Genomic DNA, 18,047 nt, shown 5'->3' with positions numbered 1-18,047 from the left:
GCTTTTACAGCTACTTTTCTGTTTAAATACATACAAAGCACATTCCTAAGGGATAACATTCTTCAAGCTGTTAAATAATTTCTTAAAAACTGAAATGTCTATGCTAAAAGCAAAAAACTATGCAGCACTTCCATCATTCTAAGGAGATAATATAAGAAATGATCCTGAATTGTTCAGTAAGAAACACTGTATGATTCTTGGAAAAGTTCTTGTAGTAAACCAATGCTGTTCCCACCTCTAACAAGGGAGTGGCTGCTTCTGCAATGCCTAACTCATACTACGACTAAGACTAAAAACTGAATAAACCATAGAACCATAATCTATAAAATACTTAACAGTTAAGTGTAATTTAAATTTATATTTTATTAAGCATAACATTTTATCATTATTTTATACAACATTTTCTTTCATGTTTGTAACACCCCAGAAAAAAAATGAAAAGTCTGATGCCTCGACCGTTGGAGATAGTTACACTAAAAAAGTAATTGTGCTACCTCTAAGATGACCTTACCCGTAAAGACCAAATATTCATGAGACCACCAAGTCCACCAGACACTAATGCCAGTCCATCAGGACTGAACGCAACAGTCCGAACAGGGGTAATATGTCCTCTCAGTTGAAATACACACTTGGCTTCAACTGCTTTCCTGTATCCATCCTGAAAATTATTTTGTAGTTATGGAACAATGTGAACTTCACACAGAGAAATTTAACTTTGATATTCTGTAATAAATACTGAACATTTGTAGAGATACAGTGATTTCCATAAGATAATAAAGTCTAAAATTATTCTTGTCACATTATCATCTTTTCTCCACATACAAAATGCCATCAACATTAAAAGCTGCATTACAACCTGACATAACATAGGTAGAATTTATGTTCACTTAATTTTATTTAGAAACAATGTTAAACTCCTACTGGATTTTACTATAAATTTAGCAACTTAGAAAAAAATAGAAATAATTCAGAATATAATATTTGGTGAAGCAAAATTCACCTCAATCTGTGATTTTTCAGTTCCTGTTCTGAAAATACTTACGCACACACAAATGCAACATAAACACTTCTTTTCAGAAAAATATTTTCTCTCAGGAAATTTGAGATTTGAGTAACTTGTTCTCATCACCTCCTCCCCAGTTTCAGAACAAGCAAAGAGAATTTCTTAAACACTATGTCTGCTCCTCCTACCTGGGCACTTGTTTCTTGGTCCCACCATCCTTCTGAGTATGCTGAGCTGGTTTGCATTGTGACTGCTGTGTCCTGGGGAACAGTCCAGACACACACCAAGCCATTGTGGCATCCTCTAAAAGAAGTCAGGATAAATCAGAAAAAACAGAGTGAAGGTATTAATACAAAATATTAACTAACAGAATGTCTTAAAAATATCAGACATCTCTACCTTCCTATAAAACTACATTGATCAATTCATCTAAAGTGGAAAGACATGTAACCAAAGGTTAAACGCATTCCTTCCGTTCCACTCCCTATCCATCCACTCCTCACCCTGTACCTTTTCAATTTTTACTAACAGCATATTCTCAAAAAAAAAAAAAAAAAAAGTATCTTTTTCAAGCACAGGTTTGCCATGCACAGGTCTTACAGTGTAGAGAACAGTTGGTAACATGACCAGAGCCATGCTTTTCATTTTCATTCTGGTGCTTTAGAGTTCTCATGGAAACAGGTTTACTGTGTAAATGTTATCTGAAAAAACACAAACTTTACTCTGCTCTTGACATTAACGACCAGTAAGAAAAAAAATACAATAAAGCTAAAACAAACAAAAACATGACATACGTAGCTAGCAAAAGCTGTAACTTGGGACCTTTCCCTGGAAGACCACACCAGGCAATGCCATTCACAAAAGCTGGATGGGGCAGTGAATGCAGACGTCTCCAAGACCCTCCCATGTACGCCCAGAGTTTCACCATTTCTTCTTTGGCACATGTCAGGAGAATCTTACCAGTTGGATCCCACTTCATACTAACAATTGTATCCTATTAATTAAAAAAAAAAAAAAAAGAGTTGATATGAAGTAACACAGTAGGAACAGAAAAAATTCAATTGCCAGAGCTAATGCAATATTTAATTATTGATAATAAAGAGCATTTTATTCTCAAATAAATTTTAACAAGTAGAGAGAACGACATGAAAATATGAATTCATGATATCCTCAGAATTCTCGCACTGAGTAACTGCAGTATTATCTTAATGGCACTGGCTTCATAGGTGTATTAGGTAAAGGGCCAGATGAGGCTGACATATGAAAGAACAGGCCATAGCACAATAGTAAAGTAGAGTTTTACTATCACAGCATGCCCATTTCTGTGACTACTACACTTCAAATACCAAGACCAATTCATGGAAGCACTCAAGATGCTTTTATTAAACTTCCACTCTGGCAATTCTCCTCTTAGCCTAACAACTCGTTAGTCAAATCAGTAGTGACTTTTTATTACCATACGCTAAAGCAAAGGATCAAAACCTTTGTGGATGCATATTCAGAAAAAGATTCTTGCTTTGCATGGCAATTTAAGCTCTACAAAAACATGTGAAAGACCAAAATCAAAATGTGTAACGAGTGCTGCTATAAATCAATTCTTTTTAAACCCAAATATACCCTTAATACACTTCCAATGCTCTATCTACACATACTTTGTGACCTCTAATAACAAAAAGACTATAACTCTTACTCCTTTTTTTAAATTTAAATTTGGTGGACTGTTCTTCTAAACTTTACTGTGTTCAGTATGTCAGAAATAGACAATCTGCACTTGACTTTACAAATAGCTTTCAAATACAGAAAATAGCTTAAAGAGATCCTTACCTGCAGAAATTATAGATTAATTTTAAAATTACTAACTCTACCTTGTGTGCATCAACTAGAATGATTTCTCCTTTTTCAAGTGGTTCCTTTGTTCCTATTAGCAATTTCCCATCGGAATAGCCAACTGCAAATGGTTTATCTTCACTGAACCACGCAAGGCATGTGACGGAAACTATGTAGCAGACAACACAAAACTTAGTTAAACCAAACCGAAAGTCGCTCCTGCCAAAAGGTTTTGACAGCGTGACTGCATAAAATATTAAGTGCATAACAACTTCCCCCTCAAGTTACTTGACATTTTTGTCTGAAAATTTTCTAGAATTTGTATCTTAAGAGAAAAGTGAATGCCACTGTAATCACAGCTGTTGAGATCATTTTGGAATATTTTTTTCATTCTTATTAAAATACTTGGATATATACATTCTTGACATAAGGAAAAGAACTGCGGTAGGGAAAACAACTGCACTGGGCTGCTTCTAAGAAACCACTGAAAGGAACTTCAGCCTTTGTTAGTACATACTGCCTCCACTGATTATGCCAAAAAAAACCTGCATGTTTCTTGAAGAAGCATTATGGAAAACCACAGAATGCTGTCCACAAACCATCTGTAGACAAAAGAGACACTGCAAAAAATCTGTGTCTTCTTAATTCTTTTAAGTCAGATAGCCAACGTGGCAATTTAGAGCAAGATTAATGCAAATATTATAACCCCTGCCAACCATTCCATATAGGAAGGCTGCTCCAAAAGTAATGCCTCCTATTCTATGTTAGCCCATGACGTCAGAGACAAATGGTGGTGGTATGGCATTAGAGGTTGAATCTTCTTGTCAATATCCCATTACATTTTGGTACCCTGTGACAGACGGCAGCAGAGAGGCAGTCTGACAGAATGGCATCTAACATGGAAGTGCAGATGAAGCAAAGGGGTGGAACTGAATTCCTCCATGGAGAAAAAATGGCGCCCACTGACATTTGTTGACAATTGCTGAACATTTACAGAGACCAGTGGATGCCAGCATAGTGGGGTGGTGAGTTTTGGCAGTGGCAATAGTGGGTCACCTCCACTTGTGCAGATTTTTATGAGTGCAGCATGCAGGCTCTTGTTCATTTCTGGTGAAAATGCATAGCTAATGGTGGTGACTATGCTGAAAAAGAGCGCTTTGTAGCTGAGAATTTGCTCTATCAAATAGCCTTATGATATTCTTTGTGTCTATTGTAGTTTCTATGGAAGGCATTACTTTCAGAGTAAACTATCTATACTGCTTTTTTTTTATGGCAAGGAATCCCAAGATTTGACTAGGGCACTACCGATTTTAATCTCTACTTAAATATTGATACAGTCACCTACCATCCTTCCTGTAGCAGTGTTCCAGTTCTACCCGGTGCATGGTTGAAATATCCACAACTTCAATAAGTCCAAGAGATCCATCCATACGACCAATTAATAATAATTCTCCTTTCCACGCTGCAGCTGGCCCTTCTTCTGGCCAAGCTAGTGCAGATACCCAGTGAGGCTGAAGATCTAATAATCCTTTTCCTCCTAGGAACATCCAAAAAGATTTAAAATTATTTAATTAAATTTGATACTTCAAATAATTTTTAAAATTATTTCATCTTCATAAAGAAAACGACACAACAGAAATATCTTCCACGGGAAAATATCAGAAGACTCTATAGTCTAGAGCTAGAACATACTACAGATTCACTTAAGTTATGAAACTATAAAGCAGCGGACCACTAATGTACACAAAACGTAGCTAACAAATGTCAATGTTCAATGAATCAGCGAATTAAGAAGGGCACTTCTGGATCAGGATCAGTCATCCCTATCACAATGCAAATCCACAAATTTATCTAACACATCTTACAGTATTTCTTTCCCAGTTGTCACTCCTCCTTAGAAACTATTTGATATCATAAACATTTTAATACCAGAATCTTTCTTGCAGTTATTCACAGCCTATTTATTTCCATTTCTTCTTGTGTCAATAATATCCATTAGCTCACACAGCTGCTTTTGCTCCACAGGTTTCTCCTAGTGTTTACCTTCCTAATGTATCAATTTATAATCTTACTCCTCCCAGACTCTTTTGTTCAACTAAATAAACCAAGCTCACACATTTTACTCTCAAAAGGTTTTCCATCTCATTGGACACTGTCATCAGCCATCCCTGCATCTGTTTCAGTGGATTTGGATTCAGTTTCAGTGGATTTGGGCATTCTCCCTGCCTTTTGAAGAAGGTAAGTCTTTTGGACTACAGGAAAATACCAATATTTGCAAACAAAAATCACCAGAAGTAATCGAGTCTCAAACCTAAACATCGGAGACAACAAGAACTTGTTTGAGGTACCCAGCTTTCTATCCAGTTAATTTTAAGACATGCATCAACTTGTGGTTAGTGCCTTTATCTAATTGAATAGATTGACAAGATATTATGGAAAATGGTAGACATTTAAACTGGACAGCACACACAAATCATAGAATCACAGAATTGCTCAGGTTGAAAAAGACCTTCAAGATACTTTTGTAAACAAATATTCAGTAACTTAGCAGCTTTATTTAGAAATACATTTTACTGTAAAATGTTCACAGGTAGTCAGAACATACCATTGACTTGCCATATGTTCACCATCTTTTCTGTAGCTCCAGCCAGATACTTGCCACTGATGCTCCAACAGATAAGAGACAAACTAAGGTCACTAGGTGACCCCAGACTTTCTTCAGAATCACCATCTCTGTAACAGTACAGAATAACATAATTCAAAAAGGGCTCTTCCTTTATGCAGACAGGAAAACAGAGAATTCATGAAATATTGAAATTGAAATCCAAAGTCTTTCTGCCATCATTGTAGATTTCCACAATAAATGTATTCTTTTCTGCTCGTAGCCCTACATTCTATTTATAACAACTCCAAATTACAAAATGAGCAGCATCAAACAAAATTTAAAAACTTCTAAAAAATAATCGTGAAACAATCTTCTAGTTCACTACTGTTTCTTTATTCCCCTGAGTTAACTCACATAAGAAGTACTAAGGAATCAGATTTTCATCTTTTACTTCCTTCTTTTTTGGACACATCCAAATGATAGAGAAGTCCTTCCCAGAAGGAAGCCCAGAAGTCACAAAGTCTTTTTTTTCTACACTTGATTGAAACCACTACACTCATAATTATCATGTTATAGATTAAAACTGTTCACTGGAATCCTCTGAATTAATATTTCATTTTTTTTTTCCCCTCTCATGTATGACAGCCCTTTAGAGTAATTATTTTAATAATTTCACCTCATAACAAATGATTATGAATATTTTAAACAGTTTTAACATGATCTCCTTATACTGACTCTTATCAGCATGATACCCAAGTTCTGTTTTCAGTTTTAACTTACATTTCCTGCCATAAACACAGAAACAATCCCAGGGAAAAAAAAAAAGATGAAAGAATGCCTGTGCAGAAGAAATGGTAGGATTGCCTCTTTTCATTACCTTGCACAATTGCAACTTAAATCAAATATCTGACACTTATAAAGAATTGACTTACAATTTGTTGAGCACACATGTTTGCTGCAATGAGTACTGCTTCTTGGTAACATTCCAAACTCTGATGGTGCCATCATTTCCACTGGTCGCCAAGAGTCCCTTTTTATTGCACCAAACACATGTCATGACCTACAAATATTAAAGAGATCATGGCAAAACTGGAGTTTAAACCTAAAGCTTAGGTAACTTTCTTCGCTAATAACAATGCAAACTTAAACCACCAGAACAGAGCATTATCTGTATTACTGAAAAACACAATACACTCTTCTACATTTACAGTATCATACAGTGCAAGTATCTATGTTTTATGAGGATGCTGCACTTTGTTCAGATTCATGCTCCACAGGGCCACTATAGCTCAGAATACCAGAAAAAGATGTTAACTACTATAACAGAAAAACTACTGCAAATTAAGATCTAGTCCAAGAAAAGACTGACAACTCTACTGATTTAGTGTGCTGTGAGAACAGTTGCACATCTCCTTTGATAGAAGTTTCAAAGAAGGTATGCACTTTTCTATAGCGGAGATACCCTCGAGCAATAATGTACTTGATCACCAAAATACTACATTTTGTGGGAAACAGTATATTTGCATAACAACCATTTTAAATTTATTTTTTCTTCTGTATTCTCCAAAAGAAAGTAGAGCATTAAAATTCACGCAATTTTGGGAGAAATCATGCTTACCTGTTTCTGGTGAGCTTCCAGTTTTATGAAGGAACATTTTCGTAAGTCTCCCCCCATATCAGCGAGGGTCTGAGGAATAGTTTGATTATCTCGATCATGAGCTGCAAGAGTTCGCACCAACTGCTGAGCAGCCCACTGCCTATGTTGTGAAGATAACCTTGAAGAAAGGCAGCAGGCTGCCAGCGCATTAGCCAGCTCCAGAGGGCCTACAGCAGAAGGATCATAGGAAGGATGGGCATACAAATGGGCAATTAAACCTGCTTAAACAAAACAATGAGATGATGCCTAGATGAGTACCAAACATAAGTACACAAATGAACACAGCATTAGCCATAATTTCCAGAAAAAAGAGAAGAAGATTAACGAGCATTTTATAAGAATGTTGCAATCACATTAACTATTAGGAAAAGAACCTTTTCTGATACCAAGAGAACATAGCCCCCTCTCACAAAAACACCCAAAACACCTTAACAAGAGAATTTTGAATATTCTTATTCTCACCATATGGAAAATGGTTATTCAAAGAGCAAGTGCTGTCTAAACAGCAGAATGGCTCCTCTGAGATAAGCTGCACTAAGGATGTCCTTCCCTTCCCTGAAAGAAACAGTCTGGTGTGGAAACAAAGAAGTTGCTTTTGAGTTCCCTGACCTCTCAACAGCATAGTTAACAAAATTTTGTGCACCGGATACAGAAGAGTACTCAGGTGTCAGGAACTAACTGTTATTCCCCTTAATTTCAGTATGTGGCTCAGCGAGGGCCGAATACCACACCTCTATGACTTTGAATACATACAAATGTTTAGATTTCTTTTTGAAGTGATAGCAGATGTAGTTAGGTAATAAATCCCTATTTCTAAGTAGTTTGTGTCCTAAACTACAAGACAACATAAATAAAGATATTTCTGAGAGCAAATTTATGTATATTTTAGCACCTTTCCTTAAATAGAAACGAGAGATTGAAGATTTAATAACTAAGCAATTAGAATAAATAAAAGCCTTATCATACCTTTCTTTTCAAATTCTGCTTTATCGTAATTTGGCCTCAGTTTGGCCCCTTTGTCTGCCAGCAGTGCTACAAGTGCCTGAGTAACCACAAAATTTGGAGAAGTTACAAGTTTGTTTTCTTCAGCAATTCCTCTTAAAAAGCTTGGCAAAAATTTTCGTTGAATTGGATCGTCAACTGTTGTCAAGTTTACACCGGTTGCTGCAGAAATCAAATTCTAAAAATAAATAAATAAAATAAATAACTAGAAGAAACAAACAAAAAAAAATCAATTTTGAAAAACACTTTTAGTTGAAAAAAGAATTTAAAGTTTGACAATTTTTTTTTTGGTAGAAATTCTTAGCTCCCAAACAATGTTGTTTTAACAGGCAAATACCATATACAACATGGAATTTAAGTCTTCTGCCCTGGGGATTGAATACCTGGTCTTAGTGGAAGCAGGCATTCAGATCCAGGAATCAATCAATCAACAGAAATTCTCAAGTAAGCACAACTACCAGCAAAAACTAAGGAACTTCTAGGAGAACTTTTTATAAATTTTTTGCACCTGGGTGAAAAGCAGTGATGTGGAATAAAGTTCATTATTCCACCCAAAAACTTGCATTAATCCATGACTGTATTTCAAATTCCAAAGAACAAAATAAGTAATAACTCCGATTGCATTTAAGCGTCTTCATATGTATGAAACACCACTGCATTTCCACAGCAGTAGATCATCTCTAAATACAAACAATCTATATTCCAAAACTGACTCAGTTAGAGAGTCAGAGAGGGCGGTCTCACAGTTCAGAAGAAAAAAGCACAAGTTATCAATATGGACAAAAGGGATTGCTTCATCTCATGTAGAAGTAGTTCAATCCACGTAACGTACCTGGGTACATAACTGCACCAGAAGTTTAGCAGCGCTAGGAGTGTTTGATGCCAAACAGCCCACTGCTGTACTCAGATAGGCAAGACATGATATAGGCTTGCTTGTTTTGCTATGAATTCCTCTAGATCGCTCTGTTGAACTTGACACAGTGCATGGACTTGTGGAGAGTCCCGCTCTCCCTGCTGCAGCGAGGCACATTAAACGAACCAAAGTTCTGATATCTGTTAATCCCAAGGATTCAAGACCAGCTGCCAGGCTACAACTGGAACCACTGTCAAAAATGAACAGAAATGCTCTTGTTTCTTTTTTAGTATATTTTTAAGTAAAATTGTATTTGGACAAAACTATTCCCAAACTATTAGTGAACACTGCCTGCTTGGTTAGCTGGATAGTATTACCATTCGGGGAAAGGGGAAGAGACAGAAACAAAGCTGGAGCCTCCCTCCACTCCTTTTAAGATAAGAGTGAAGATAAAAATATATGTATACTATAGCCTTGTCCTAACTAAAACCCGTAACTTTAGCTGGAATTGCTCATAAACAAAGTTATATGGATAATTCACGTTTACAGTTATGTTATGGCAACACGTATGTCAGATTTCTATGACTTCTTCACATCCTCATATGCCACCAAATCCTGTGCTACGTCTTCTCTCCTGCAAAGTTTACCTTTTATTTCTAATACTTGTCTTGAACAAAAGCCAACTGGCAAATACAGAATCATTATGTTTTGAGTGGCTGATGTTCCTGGAGCCTGCTCTCAATATAAGACGTAGAAGTCTCCTTCATAAAGTTTGAAGATAGGGTTCAAAGGAACAAAATCAACAAAACTTTCTCTCTTAATAATATGAATTAAGTATATGAGCATCACTTTCCCAAAGGAATCATAAAAGTGCATCTATACCAAACATTACTACGTAACTAAATCCAAATGAAAAATAGTGCTGCCAAGAATGCCACAAACCTGACAGACAAAAGCGAGAGTGCTCTCATAACCATAGTTCTTGCAAGGAGGACTTGTGCAGCAGCTGTCACTCTTCTTAAGGCCATAACACGGTCATGAGGATTTACTAGGGCAGCTGCTTGTTCTCCTAAGGTTATCCTGCCAGAAGAGCTTTTTTCTATAGAGCCATGGCAACCTTGGAAATAACAATCTGTGTTAGTGTTTAAAGAACAAAACATCATATCGTAATAAGCACAGAAGCAAATCTGGTATAGGTTGCTTTAAAAAAAGTTTCAGTTTTCAGCATATCAGAAATATAGAAGGTGATAACGACTGACTGGAAAATAGACTTCTAAAATTCTACGTAATTTAATTATTTGTTATTTACAAAGCTAGATAAGTAACAATTTGATGTTACTGATGCTAACACTAATTCCTCAGCTTCCACTGCCCATTCAACAGGCTCTACAAAGTTAAATACAGATTCTGCATTTCAGTATGATGATCAGTAAATCTCCAGCTAAATCCACGAACCTTTGATTAGGCATTCATTGTAAAACTTTGGTCACGGTTTTGTTAGTAAACCAAAGCTTCAAGTCTTCTGTCAACAAAAATGCCATGCACTCCTCACCGACTCTCACAAAATGAAAATTTAGAATTTGTTTCCTCATGGAACAGGAAAGCAGGAAAGACTGTCAAAATATTTCTGCATCACTATAAAATCACCCCCCCCCCCCCACGAAGGGGATGTATATGTTCTGTGAATTAAATTCATGTCAAACTTACCTATTTGCATCAGTGTTTCTTCCATACTGTTGGTGGCTGTCACCATTGCAACTGATGCACCTAGAGGGTCACTGTCAGGGAACTGCACGGGTTCAGGTACAATACGTCGATCATTTAAGCCAAGAGGTCCAGCCAGTAACTCAAACTCCTCTTCTCCTGTCAGCTTTTCATCTTCATCTACATCTAACATATCCCAGTCTTCTAGAATTGGAGAAATACAATTATTAGTAGCTACAAAATCTGAAAGCAGTAAGTAATGTTAAGAGAATTTTAAAAAATCAACATGGGGAATAAAATATGAACTGCAATCTGCAACTTAGTAGCCTTGACTCTCATCTTCAGATGTTGCCATTAGCACAACAAAGCGAATTAGAAAAAAAAAAAACCCTTTTGCCTCTTTTCATTAATTCTGGTCTTTATTTCTACCACACAGAAATTTCATGGAAGATTCTCTGAGGCATCAATCTAGCTGTTTTTTTGGAATCTAGAAACAAGAGGTTATTGTACCTAACAAAAAGACAATTCTAAAATCTGGATTACATTAAGAAGTGTGGACATACTGAAATGCTTTAAATCATGATAGCAGAAATATATACCAAAGAACCGAACAGAAAAGACAGATATTAGAGACTGCTAGTGTTCATGCTTATCAAAAAGTACGTGCAAGTTCTTAGGCCATTACTGTACTATCCAGGCCTTTGTTTTTCCTTCCCATGCCCCAGTCTGCACTCCCATCCCATAACTGTAAATAAATTATGTACTCCATTACTCTCCATTGACTTCCCAGCCTTTTACACAGACATCAATCTAGATTTACTTCTCTCTCCCTCTCTAACTCTCTCCATACCTCAACAGCTTTTATTTGCTGGAAAAAACACAAAACAACAACAACAAAACTTGCCCCTAAGTTCAGGAACACTCAATTACATTTAATCTACAAATGTGGCAACTCATTTAACTGTGATCATACAAGCTACAGAAAGGCCCAGATTCAAAGTGTTGCCTGTGAAAGATTTTCCACAGTCATTAGAAATAATTTGTTCAGGTATGAAAGGCATTGTTGAGACACACTCAGCTAATAAAAAGGCAGCAGTAAGAGTAAGCCTAAGACCAAAATTTCCAGAAGCTAACTTATGCTAATTAACCTCTCCTAAAAAGGCAGCTGAAGAAATGTATTTGAATGTTAGACTAAATATGTAGTTCTGGATATAATATCAACCTACAACACTTCATTCACCAAACTTAATTACAAGCCAGCAGATGAAATACAAGGGAAAAACATCACTGATTTATTTCCATTTGAACTTAAAAACAACAACAAAAGCACTAAATCTAGTCTGAAGATATCTTCAAGGAGAGTTTCATTACACGTTTATCTACATTTATGGAGAAAGAAAAGTGTAAGTATTCAATATCTTCAAAAATTTGAAAACATACCTTCATAGACACTGTCTTGTTTACCTATTAAATCAGGAGCCTGGCCTTTGTACCTATATGAAAAAAAGAACGAAGAAAACTAAATGGCTTCAATCATTTATATATACGCATACCAATTTTAAATTTGCTTTACTGTAAGGTTACTCTACTGTTATGTCAATATATGTATGACTTCTGGAAATAGCAAGAGAAATTAATAACGTATTTTGCAGTATGAATGTGGAAATAGTTCATAAAAATAATGGCATGTCCAGAAAAAATTTTTTTTCAAAATCAACAACAGGAAGCAAGATTTCAAGAAAAAATTCCTTTCTCTATTAAAAAATTAATGAAGACAAAGATTTCAAATCCAATAGTTCTACTAACAATTTTTATTTCTTCATTCAATTTCTTAAAATTCATACGCTAATAAACACTTTACAGTTCTTTTTTTCCTTCACATACAGTGTCCCACTGTCTTTTATTTTGTTACCTTTCTGAAGTTGATGCTTTAGATTTACTCTTCAGGGCCAAGTATTTCTCTCTGCAGACGCCACACAATAAATAGTAAGGATTTCCGCTTCCACATTCACCACCAAACCATCCATCCACGTAGGAACCATTGCTACGGTAGCCCTGACGATTGGCACTACGACCACAGCCGGGATGGTTTCTCTTCATGTGCTGATTGAAGCTGACAACACTTGATTCACACAGTTCACAAACCACTACTTCTTCTCTGTCCTCAGATTCACAAACGTGCTGCATAATAAGATTCTCATGTCACTTACAGAGAAAAATATCTTCATATTAGATATAAAAATATGCCAATATTGTTAAGTGGATGTTTATGGCCATTTCTACTACACGAAGTAGAATTTGTATGGTTAACTCACACGAGGGCAAAGCAGAACTAGACAACCAGATCATCTCAGAAGAGGAAAAACACTGGGATGTAAAGTTTGAAGGGATTAAGTTTTCGTGTTTCGTTTCAGATCTGACTAAAAAAAAATCTTGATACTAGTATTTTTCATACACAACTTTGCTAGTTTACATTTAATACAGTCTTTAAATTATCTTGTTTGTCTCAGAACATGAATGAGATCAGATTATTAAAGAAGAATCCATTGTTTCCAGACAATCAGCCTTTATATTTACTATGCCAAAGAGTAATCTGTGTCAATACATTCCGTGACACTGCCTGAATTTAGAGTTCATTCTTCTAGAATTACTTTTCCATCCTAAGTAATTTCATCAAGATGCTCCAGTGAACCAAACTCTGAAGATTACACATGCACATTGCACCTTGCTTCCATATCAGAATCAAGTAATGTTATAATTAGGAACTGAAAGTTTAGTCTTGTAGGTTGGTCGTCAACTTTAGATGGATACTCCAAAAATTAAAAAACCAAAGTTAATAAATTTCTCTTATATCTCAAATGTGCTTTGAGCGAGCTATACAACTGAATGAGGACCATCTATAAATCCTTTTCAGAGGCTGACATATATGTCACATGACTAAATTAAGAGGGTAAAATTGATGTAAGTGCAAATTACGTTGCTATAGATGAGATTTATTATTACTATTATTATGATTATTTTAAATAGAACAGAATTTCCCTGCCAAAGAATCTGGCCTAATAACTATCATCAAAACAAATATACTAGTTCTATTGTCATCTTTCAGGGAAGAGGGCAGAAAAACTATGTACGTGACGCACAGCAGAGTAAGAAACACAAGAAAGCACTATTCTTAATCTAAAAGTGAAGCTACAAAACACAAAATTTTAGCATGGCTGGCTTTTAGTAGGATATTTTAAACTGTGAAATAAACTTCTGCATGTTACTTCAAATTAAAAAAATGCAACCATGCAAAGAGCAGTAAGTTAAAGCAGCCCCCGCTGCAATCACACACACCCAGGTAGGCCAATCCAATACCTCCGGGATCCACATTCCCAGAATATCATTATCACTAGCCAGGTCTTGACCAAACATAGCTTCCATTGCTTCATCGTCCAGGTCAATTTCCAACTCCTCATCCAAGTTGAAGTCATAAAGAGCCCCTGGATCTTGCTGCAAAGATATCCCTTCTCTTCGACTCTGATTTCTGTGGGCCTGTACAGAGCGGTATAATCCCGCTCAAGTGAAAAAGAAAACAGTACTTTTATTTTGCATGTAATAAGCATAAATCCACTTTCAGCTATCTTCTTCCTTGTCTTTAAATTCAGATATGCATGATTTCCTCATTTAGCACGTGAAACACAATCTAAAGATATACTGACACACATATGCAAAGGAGACTTGTGTAGCTTTCATGCTAGGTACCAATACCCATCTTCTTCATTTACTGGATAAGCAAAAACCTGCAAGTCTTTTAGAGCACTTACCAGCACGTGCTAGCAGTGTTCGGGCAGCTAAATCAAACTTGTGTCTTCTTGTTACAGATGACCGACTTCTAGAAGGAGGTCCACTTGCAGAAGCTGCACTATCTGCATGATCCATATTATCAGGGCTACAAGAATTTGTAATCAACAGGTAAATCAAAAACAGTTTTATACAGCTGCATACAGTAGCTAGGGAAAATATATTAGGATCCTATTTTGGGAACGGTTCCTTTCACAGAAGAAAAAGAAAGATTCTGGAGTTCAAGAATTTTCATTCCATACCTGCTGTCTTTCTGAACATGAGATTCACTTTAAGAAGCGAGAGGCAGCAAAGCTTCCATAACACGTAAGCTTTCCCAGAAACATTAGAAGAACATTCATTTCATGCTGTGCTAACTACAGCCTAACCTAGGTTTCTTTATTTCTTTGTTAAAGAAATAAAATCAACACTTCTATCCCTGCATCAGTCATACCCTCTCTCACTCAACAAGTGAGTAACACTTATTAGTTTATTTTTCCCACCTGAAATCTGTGCGTTCTCTGTGAAATAACATTTTACCCGAGACAATCAATTAAGGAAACCTGTAAATGCATACCTCATTAGGATCAAGGAACCTGAACAAAAGCATTCTCAAAATACACAGTGCAATTCTCACCCCCCTTGTTAGCAAAAAGCTGGTATGATCTGCAGCAGGTGCCACTTAACAGTGTAGCTACTATTTTTAGGATTAAGTAAAATCTTTCTTCCTAGATTAATATATAGTTTAGATCTCAGGTTGTTAATATGGCCGAGAATGTAAATCTCAGTTCAATTCTCTGGACAAAACAAGAATTTCTTTAAAAGGAAAGATGTAGGAAGGTAAAGGCTTATGAATATACTGAAGAAAAAAAACGAACTACCAAACAAAAAAACCCACTCTCCTATGAATTTCTGCTTTATTACTACTTGTCTCACTGGTAAAATGTAAGCTCTCTGTCTTCATTTCCTGTTCGCTCTTCCTCTTTTTTTGAAGGAAGGCTGCTCAATTACATTCTTTTCAGTTGTGTGCATAAGCAGTACAAGAAAGTAAACATACAGTGTGGACCTATTTTAATTGTATCTTTGCTTTTACTAACATAACAAATTTCAGAAATGGCATTACAGTGTTTTCCATTAGTAACAGTGAACATACCAAACTTCCAATTTCAGCAAGAGATTTCGAGGTGTTAGAGGAAAACTACATTTTACCTTTCACTAAAGCCTTCTTCCATTTCAGCAGCATCAGCTGAAGGGATGTCACCTGGTGACTGCAAATAACAATGATCTCCAGATTTTCCACCACTTCCAGAGACTATTGCCCCATGCCGTGCATCTGCAGTCACATCTGGCTGGGGTTCTTCATCATCTTCATTTCCAGGGTGCTCTATCATCCACATAGCAAGCACTGTGATGTTCTGTGCATCTGCTTCCCCTCTGGCACCTGAAAGCATGAAAATCACTCTTTAAAATTGTATTATACTGGATATATAATACATATTGTATATATATTAATTATATTCTGTCACTGATGGTGAAAAATCCATTTTTTCCCCCCAAATACTTACAGAATTGAAGAACTAAAGTATGAAACATTTTTTCTGATGCAATATTTATCTGATTTTTCAGTTTAAATTGATATAGTTATTGATTACCTGTGGCTTCCATGGCTTTTGCAATCTGCCTGAGGGAGAACCCCATTTCTAACAATGGAACAGCAATGGCAGGAGGAGGAGGAGATGTTGAAAGTCGACTGCTTGGATCAGACAAAGCTTAAAAGACAAAAAATATAGACCATTCTTTAGTTTTTTTCCACTTTAGCAAATCTCGTTCTCATTTGGCAAAGATTCATTAGATTCAGATAAGGGAGCAATTGCCTTAACAACTTTCCTCTCTGTTACTTTCCAACATAAGGTAAGATACAATGAAATTAGACAGTGTTTATTCTTATTAGTAACAACTGTGTTATGTCACCTCCGTTTAATCAACTAGGACACTCATAACAGAAGCCTCCTTTACAATCCCAGAGAGTCTTAAAAAACTACACACAATTTGTGTGAGTTTACAACTGTCCCTATTTCTGTCTCTACTGACTACAAATATACCTGTACGATTTGTAGGCCTTGCAGACTGGGAATCAGGAGAAGTCAAACTCTGCCTCCTCCCAACTTCATCTGAAGGAGATGTTGGTAAAGAAGATATTGGAGGAGTCTGAGCACGTCGTGCTGGGAGTACAGTTGTAGTAGGATAACTGGAGAACATTTGCCTTTAGGAAAAAGCAATATACTTACATGAACAAGAGCTACCCTGAAAAAGGTCTGACACAAGAAATACATCAAATTAGAGCACAACTTGCCAAGCGCACCTTACAGCAACTGAATTTTGCAAGGGTAAGGAGTAATACTACAAATATTTAGGGGAGGAGGGAAGGAACTCTGTAGGAACGAATCATTTCAATTTTTTTGCCTGGACAGCTGAATTCCCAGACATGCACCTAAAAATACCTCAAAGGCCAAGTGCTGTCCAAGGATACAAAGGAGAAGTAAACTTGCTTCCCATTTCTATGTTACATACTGAACTTGGCCTGACTGATCATTCTTTGTAAGGTATTTTACTTTCACTGTCCTGGTGATAAGACTTTGTTCTGACTTTCATCAAAAACCGTATCTGAAACGCCTCTAAGAACAGAGGCCAGACATGTCAACAAAAGTAATAAACTTAGAATAGGACTGTGTTCAGTGCAAAGAAGATTTCCTTCCACATCTCAAATAACCCCTGCAGATTAACCAGCTTCATCTTACTTCCACTTCAGTCTCTGAGTGTAGGATGAAACAAACGGGACTGTGGAGTTGCTCGCAAACTAGGATCTATTCTAGTCTCGAAACCAACTACTTAACTATTAATTAAAATACAGAATGTCACTGATCTGTATTTTAAACTATATCAAATGAGAACTGAAGGAGAACAGAAGGTATTTCCTCCTGCTCAGAAGAATTTTGATCCTATATGTATGTATCTATAGCATATATGAAAAGCTCAGCAGCTTTTTATTTTTAGAAACACATGTCCTCAAAGTAAAGTAACAAACGGAACTTTGTATTTTGTGGAGGCAGCTCTTAACAGCAAGTAAAAACATGAATGTTATCAAAACCTCAGAGAGTTAAAGACATACATGATATGTAATTTAGAAAACATTTTACCTAAGAAGACTGAGAGGCATAACACCAGGAGATTCAGAAGCAGGAACAGTTTCAGTATCAGTTACTGGAGTAGTAGCAGTGGTAGTATCCTCCAGAGAGCTGCTCATGAAAGAGGTTGTACTAGAAGCAGAAGGGCTGGTTGTAACGGGTGTTTGGGCTTGCTGAGACTGATCACCCTCTTCCACTGGCTGGTCTACTTCTGCAACAGAAAACAGCACAGAAACATTAATGAAACTTAGTAAACAGTACTTGTGGCTAAACTTTCAAAAAAAAAATCTCCCCTAATAAAGAGGTTGTGCAGAAACTCAACACAAATAGCTCTGCCAATGACTCATGGACTTAAGTAAACAAATTGGTCTCTTGTTGTCATACTGATA

At 36.4% G+C, this 18,047-nt stretch overlaps 1 protein-coding gene across 8 annotated transcripts in view; it reads right to left on the bottom strand.

Moving 5' to 3' along the window:
• HERC1 (HECT and RLD domain containing E3 ubiquitin protein ligase family member 1) overlaps window positions 1-18,047 on the bottom strand; it is a 114,251-nt gene that overhangs the window by 15,646 nt on the left and 80,558 nt on the right. For 5 of the 8 annotated variants that reach the window (XM_021407801.1, XM_021407800.1, XM_021407805.1 and 2 more), the window contains exons 39-58: window positions 17,671-17,869; window positions 16,576-16,736; window positions 16,126-16,242; window positions 15,683-15,914; window positions 14,458-14,582; window positions 13,988-14,208; window positions 12,564-12,832; window positions 12,092-12,144; window positions 10,655-10,855; window positions 9,890-10,064; window positions 8,927-9,197; window positions 8,059-8,272; window positions 7,054-7,313; window positions 6,368-6,495; window positions 5,436-5,563; window positions 4,176-4,367; window positions 2,869-2,999; window positions 1,798-1,997; window positions 1,192-1,306; window positions 512-658 (exon numbers count right to left, since the gene is read on the bottom strand). In XM_021407801.1, coding sequence (XP_021263476.1) covers window positions 512-658; window positions 1,192-1,306; window positions 1,798-1,997; window positions 2,869-2,999; window positions 4,176-4,367; window positions 5,436-5,563; window positions 6,368-6,495; window positions 7,054-7,313; window positions 8,059-8,272; window positions 8,927-9,197; window positions 9,890-10,064; window positions 10,655-10,855; window positions 12,092-12,144; window positions 12,564-12,832; window positions 13,988-14,208; window positions 14,458-14,582; window positions 15,683-15,914; window positions 16,126-16,242; window positions 16,576-16,736; window positions 17,671-17,869 — 3,539 coding nt within the window. The remainder of the gene's footprint in view (window positions 1-511; window positions 659-1,191; window positions 1,307-1,797; window positions 1,998-2,868; window positions 3,000-4,175; window positions 4,368-5,435; window positions 5,564-6,367; window positions 6,496-7,053; window positions 7,314-8,058; window positions 8,273-8,926; window positions 9,198-9,889; window positions 10,065-10,654; window positions 10,856-12,091; window positions 12,145-12,563; window positions 12,833-13,987; window positions 14,209-14,457; window positions 14,583-15,682; window positions 15,915-16,125; window positions 16,243-16,575; window positions 16,737-17,670; window positions 17,870-18,047) is intronic. The other 3 variants (XM_021407802.1, XM_021407807.1, XM_021407804.1) reach the window with 3 other exon arrangements.

The sequence above is a fragment of the Numida meleagris genome, chromosome 9 (genome assembly GCF_002078875.1).
Source record: "Numida meleagris isolate 19003 breed g44 Domestic line chromosome 9, NumMel1.0, whole genome shotgun sequence".
Lineage (NCBI taxonomy): Eukaryota > Metazoa > Chordata > Aves > Galliformes > Numididae > Numida > Numida meleagris.
Note: the sequence above shows the minus strand (reverse complement) of the source record. Positions and strands in the feature narration are given on the sequence as shown.